This window comes from Apis florea, unplaced genomic scaffold (genome assembly GCF_048593485.1).
Source record: "Apis florea isolate Af1SG1 unplaced genomic scaffold, ASM4859348v1 contig_2495_pilon, whole genome shotgun sequence".
NCBI classification, from domain to species: Eukaryota; Metazoa; Arthropoda; class Insecta; order Hymenoptera; family Apidae; genus Apis; species Apis florea.
Window position 1 is genome coordinate 194,943 of NW_028256595.1, and position 6,711 is coordinate 201,653.

General features: G+C 29.3%; 1 protein-coding gene across 2 annotated transcripts; it reads right to left on the minus strand.

The window, feature by feature from the left end:
- Positions 1-38: 38 nt before the first annotated feature.
- Positions 39-5,214, minus strand: Ipo9 (Importin 9). 2 transcript variants are annotated; one of them, XR_004225501.2, is made up of 13 exons: positions 5,173-5,214; positions 4,174-4,546; positions 3,862-4,095; positions 3,417-3,786; positions 3,093-3,337; positions 2,726-2,987; positions 2,317-2,636; positions 1,978-2,197; positions 1,594-1,865; positions 1,076-1,484; positions 679-859; positions 521-593; positions 39-354 (listed from the first exon to the last, which is right to left on the minus strand). XR_004225501.2 is itself a non-coding variant. In XM_003696906.4 (13 exons), the coding sequence occupies exons 2-13, from the start codon at positions 4,498-4,500 to the stop codon at positions 140-142; spliced, it is 3,096 nt and encodes a 1,031-aa protein (XP_003696954.1). In that variant the 5' UTR covers positions 4,501-4,546; positions 5,173-5,214; the 3' UTR covers positions 39-139. The 2 variants fall into 2 exon arrangements, 1 of the variants encoding a protein (XP_003696954.1); XM_003696906.4 differs by having other exon boundaries at positions 679-827.
- Between the last annotated feature and the right edge of the window lie 1,497 nt (positions 5,215-6,711).

Here is a 6,711-nt window from a genome sequence, read left to right on the forward strand (position 1 = left end):
ACAGGTAAAAATGTGCCGTAAGAGAAAAAGATGAAATATATATGAAGAATCACATATTTTATTACGAAATTCAAAAATCCTTATCATCGACACGTGTATCTGTTCATGTATCTATTTAACGATTTATATATCCATCTATCTATTGCATGAACGATGCGTTGATGTTTAAGCTGCTTAAAACTTTTCGTTCCGGAATATTTAGATGCTGGATGTACGCTGGAAAGCAATGATGGGTCGAAAAATTTAATAAAAAATCTTGCAGATATTGACTCAAATTCAAGTGATAGATGGAATCTTGCAGCAAATCCGGATCGTCCTCGTCTTCCTCAGCTTCGTTCGCAGCTTCTCCCAACACTAAAATGATAATTTTAAGCGAAAATATATTATTACGTTAATAATATTATTAGCGATATAATATTATTCGATGAACATTTATTTGCAAGAAGAATTTCAGCGAATAAAAAAAAAAAAAAAAAAAACAAAAATAAAAAATACCGATGGTGCCGCGCATCCCACTTACGTAACATAGTTTCATAGCCTGGATCTAGATAGGCATTTTCACCGTCATCTTCGTCGTCTTCGTTGTCCGATTCCTACGCGTTAAAGACTGATTGATTCGAGCCATCGAACGAGAACAATATAATCGTGGAAAAAGATGGAAAAATTTGTTATACTAACGTCCGTGTCCTGATTAGCAGCGACCGCTTCGATGTCGTTCGATAACTCGTTAATTATCAGCTTGAATATCTTTGCCAAAACAGGTATAGTGGTCCATTGATAAGGCTGTGATTCGGCTTTACTCCTAGTCCTCACGCCTTCTTCGTTTCCTACGTATTCTCGAATTTTAATTAGTCACTCGCTGTTTTGGAATAAATATTTTATCGACATCTTGTATTGATTAAAATTAAAAATAAATATTCAAGAAAAGAAAAAAAGTGACAAAGAACAATGATGTCCCTATCAATTTATATATGCGAATGTACGAGCAAATATTTGTAAATCTCTTCCTAACTCGTTCGAATATTTTTTTTGCAAAAATGTATAAAACTGTACAACGACGGTTTCGAATACGAACCTGAAAATATTTCATCTCCTTTGACAGTGATCTCGTTCAATCGACTATCTCCGTGAGTAACACCGTACTCCAATATCTTGCAAAGCGCGACCGTTGCTACCTTTCGGTCGTATCTGCCGAAAAATAAATGTTGCCTGCTCACCCATTCAGAGAGCACAAATGCGAGAGCGCTCTGTCCTGTTGGACCGGGTACGGTCGACAGAAAATTTAGGACAGCGTCAAATTCTGTGTTTATCAGATGAGCGTATATCATGAGCAAACTCTGTACCACGGTCAACGTCTCGGCTCGCTGCATTTTACTCAGCACAGCTTTCAATAATAGATCGAGATTTTCTCCCAATGTGTTTCCCGCTTTTCTAATTAACGTCGTCACCAATCGTCCGACAAAAGTCGCTGTAAACTCGCTCGACTACAAATGCGACACGCCTCGTTAAAAAAATCAATTAATTGACATAATACAATTCGTGTGTCGAAATAATGAGACGGGATAAAATGAAAAAAAAAAATTATCGAGTTACCTGAGGATTCAACAGCTGAGCGATGATCTGCAGTATGTACTGCAGGCCTGTTTGACCATCGTTATCTCGATGTACCGTCACTTGTCGAGCCGCGACAGCTAGATAAGTCCGTATTACTTCTCCACCGCTTTGCAAGGTTTCGTTGTCCTCTGAATTCAAAATACAATGACAAGCGGCAGGAAACGCAGTTTCGACCAATGCGCTGCTCAGAGGTCTAGGAGAATATTGTACCAATACTTGCAAAATATCCAGAGCTACGTTTTGACATCTTTCTATTGTGATAAACAGAAATTCGAGCAAATAATTTCGATTCTTTACGCAACAATATTCGTGCTCACGTCTGGACGATAAGAATGTTACGTCAAATATAAAATAAAGATTTACCATCTTTTGATTTATTCATAGGAGTTACAGTCATCATGCTGGTTAACGTCGGTATCAATCGGGTTTGCAATGGTCCTATACAATCAGGATTTTGCGTTAAACTTTTAAATATGTCTTGACACAAATTCAAAATTTCAGGATCGCTATAAAACTTTAAAAATGCAGCGATAGTTAAGGGACAAATTTTATTCTCCATTGAAGCAGTAAATGCTTTGTCTAACTGTAAAAACAAGAAGCAAAATTAGACGTAATGATTACGAATAATAATAATAAAAAAAAAAGAAAGAAAGAAAGAAAAGAATAATGAATAAATAATAATGAATAATAATATTTTATTACCGAAACCAAAACTTGCAGAGTTTCCATTACTAATATTAAAATTTCCGTTGATGGTTGATTGGCTAAATTGAAAAGTCCTTGGAATATATTTGGCAAATGAGATCGTATAATATTGCCGAGGGTATTGTTATTTTCCATCATCGATGCCTTGCAGAACCAATAAATAGCTTTCACTGCACTGATACGAATACACGAAAGTTGATTCTCTTGCAACCCATTAACTGTTGCTTCTAAGAAACGTGAACTCATTTCTGGTGGCATTATTTCAGCATATTTGCCACCGATACATAAACAACGACCAAGAAGTAATGGTGGTGCTCCTAAAAGTTATCAGTATGATAAGAAATAACGATGGAAAAAATTAATTGTTTTTTCATGAATGAAAAATAATGAAGCAATATCTGAATACCTGAATCCTTTAAAGTAGCTAAAACGATTGTATCCAAAAATCTAATAATATCGAATTGAAGAATTCCAGTTTGCTGCCTTTCCACAACGGCATCTTTTGTTTTACTTAATGCTAAAATAGACGATTCTCGTAATTTCCACCACGTTTCATTATTCTCGCTTCCATTGTTTGTACTTTGTAATCTACTAGTTGCTTCGATATGACGAGTAACTACTTCGCAAAGTGCATTCACCGCTTTTTCCTCGGAATAATTCACTAAAGCCTACAAAAAAATCGATAAAAAAAATTCAATTTAAATATTATACTAATCATCAACGATATTAAACTGTTTCGTTTTATCATTTTCTTCTTGATAATACATATTTACCGTTAAAAGTTCCTGAGCTGAAATGCGAACGTTATAAGCAAATATATCGTCTTCTTCGACAAATTGATTAGGACTAGTCGTCCATAATTCGATTTGATCATCGGTTATTTGCATAAAAATGATTAAATAATACATCACTTCTTGCATTAAATTATCCAAAAGATTTGAAAATCGTTTACGATCTACGATAGAATGAATAAATTCGAATATCGCAATAATCAAATTATTAAAGTTAATTATTTCACCTGTAAAAAGATAAATTGTTTATTGCAAACATATTAATCCTTGATGAGTACAAATTGAATTTTTTAACGGAAAATTTACCATCTGAATCGACCTCTTTATCATTTGTATCTCCTTCTCCATTTACAGATCTTTCTTGATAGAGTTTAGCACTTTGTACTAAAGTTTCCCAAACTGGTGGTAGCATCTGAGGTAAAAATCTTGATATGTACTTAGGTAATTTAGTAACTAGGCAATTTATAGCTTTAATAACATCGGTTTTAAGCCCGCTATCGCTAGTTGAACCATCAGACAGTCGTAAACAGTGAACAAATTTTTCACAAAACATGGGGATAACCGGTTGTAGATATTGCTCTGTAAATCCTTTTTGATAAATTCCAGTAGCGGCAACTAACGTTGTAATTGTAGTAAAAATTTCGACAGCACGACCACGGGTTCTAATAGAATATTGCTATAAAACATAAATCGATATTGTCATAATATTATTATATGATAAATATTCAATATAAGATATTAACGAACATACGTTTTCACTTTGAAATATTCTATACATTTCTTGAAGAATTACTGGTCCCACATTAGGTAATTGATTATCAGTAAGATCTGAAGTAAATTCTGTTAAAACTCGCATTGCTCCGTGAACGGCATACTCGCTTTCCCCGCTTAAACAACTAACAAGTATATCGAATAAACCTGGCCAATTTTCTGGCCAATCCCAATGTGCAATAGCTGATATCGCATATGCTACTGCTGTACGTACCTGAATAATTAACGAGATAAAACATTTTTATATTTGATATATATAACATTCATAAATCAAATTATAAACATATATTACTTTACTAATGGATTCACGAAGTCCTAATGGCAGTAATTCTTTAATTCTTTCCTTTGTTGTATATTTTATTTCAGGAGGACGAAATTTCTCAGCCACAGAAGACCAATGAGTTTCAACATATTGTTTTAACAATACAGAAGCTAATTGTCTAATAGGTAAATGTCCATTAGGATCTACTACAAATTCTGTCAAATGTATACCAAATTCCTCTGTAACTTCCAATGCTTGTATTCTTTGTTCAGCTGCTTGTCTTGTCTCTGTATGAGGAGACAAAATTCCACTTAACGTTTCATACAAAGCTTCTCTCAAAGAACCTTGTACATCCATTGTGTTATAATTATAATAATCTCAACTTCCTTTTATTCCTTGTTTCCTATATATATATATATAATATTTGTTTATTATTGTTATAACAATTTAAAGGTTTTATTCTTAATCTTATTTAAATCACATAACATTTATCTTAACATATGTTAAATGGTTATTATTTTATTGGCATTTATTGTTTTCACAATTGCTTTAATCTCTAAAAAATAACATAACATAATTTTTGTAATTAACAGACTAGTCATTATAAGAAGGATTAAAAAGAAAAATAAATTGTATTATATAAGAAAAAAAGAATAAATATAAAATCAAATTATAAAAAACTTTACTAATAGCATTTACATATATATTGTATAATCTAATAAGCACTATTATATAAATTTTATAATAATGACATATTATAATAACATGATAAAATTATAAAAAATTTATTTAATATATAATATTTATTCTACTTTTAACATATTATAATTCGATGAAGCCGGCTTAACAAAATGACACAAAGGTTAGAGTTAAAGTTATTATTGTTCAAATGATACATAAATAAAAAATGAATATTTTTAAGCACAATATTTTGTAAACAATATATTTATATATTTAACTTTATATTCATAACAATAAATGCTTATTTTTAATAATTTTATGAATTTTTGTAAATGAACTCATACGTACATGTCCAAGATAAAAGTATCGAACGTATTGTATAATATATATACGCGTGCGCATATACATACTAGAAATTCAAATATTAAAATATTATATTATATATAAATAATATTACAATGATAATATGACTAACTACATGACAAACTAGATAAAATAATGAAAAATATATTTTAATTTAAATTTTCATTTTTGTATATTGCTTATGTGTATATGTATATTTTCATTTTTATTTTAAATGATATTAAAGCAATAATTAATTAATGATCGAAATTATCATAGTATATCAATTTTATAGAGAAAATGTAAATAGAATAAATAATAAAAGAAGAATAAAAATAGAATAAAAATTTGAGAATCAGTTCCATCTTCAGAATGTTGCAAACAAACAAAGAACAAAAATTAATGAGAGAAAAATAGAAATAGAATTGATTATTAGTGCCATTTCTTGAGTATCAAAGAATACAAATGAAATAGAATAGATGTGATTTACATACAATGTTTTTTCATGTTATAAATTATAATCAATCACTTTCCTTTACATTTCAAGTAATATTTCATTTCTTTTCGTGACAATATTTAAAATTAATTGTTTTTTTATTCATATTGAAACAAATATATAATAATTAATTTATTACTTGTTAAAAATTCATATTTCTTTTTTAAATTCCTTTTTTAAATATGTTTGTATAATTTACATTATCTTTATTTTTTATCTATAATATTTTCGAGGTATGAAAATATTTCTTGTTATATAAGCTTTTTAAAAAATTGTTTTCATATCATGTTTGACATGTTTCGACTTGTTAAATTATTCTTATTTTAATTGAAATAAGGAAATAAAAACAGCATTAAATTATCTTTTTTTTTTTATTCATTTGTTTGATGTTATATTATTTGTTTTTAAAATTGTAGATAGCTTACATATTTTTGAGATAAAATTATCATTTGATTATCATTTTATTTTAATATAATCGATTAATTCTATACATTTTAAATATTTATTTGAAAATATTGATTTTTTTGTATAGATTATTAATTATTGATCTATGTTCGAAAACGAGAAAAGTTTCAATATGAACGTATGAAAAAACAATAAAGTTTGATTTTTTCATTGCGGACAATTAGAACAAATTATATTGTATAATATTTTAATTTTCGCGCGAATTTGAAATAAAGAATCGCACAGCTCTAACCAATCAAAAAGCTGCTAAAATCAGCTGCGAGACGAATCATTGCGCATTATAATGCGCATGGCGTTAGTCTAAAGTTGAAAATCGTAATGACAAGCCGTTCAATTTCGGTTGAAATGCATAATTGTGTAAAATATTTATTGATGGGATATTACAATATGGTTATTAAGTTTAATTATTGTTTATTAGATCTTATTATTATTAGGTCTTGTGTAACTAATACTTATTTGTTTAATCATTATTACCAGAATTGAATATCTTTGTGCAGATTATTATTTGATTGTTTCGAAGGCAGAATGTGTAGTAATAGTATAATATTTTTGCATTATATGTGATAATTAAAAAATAATTCAAC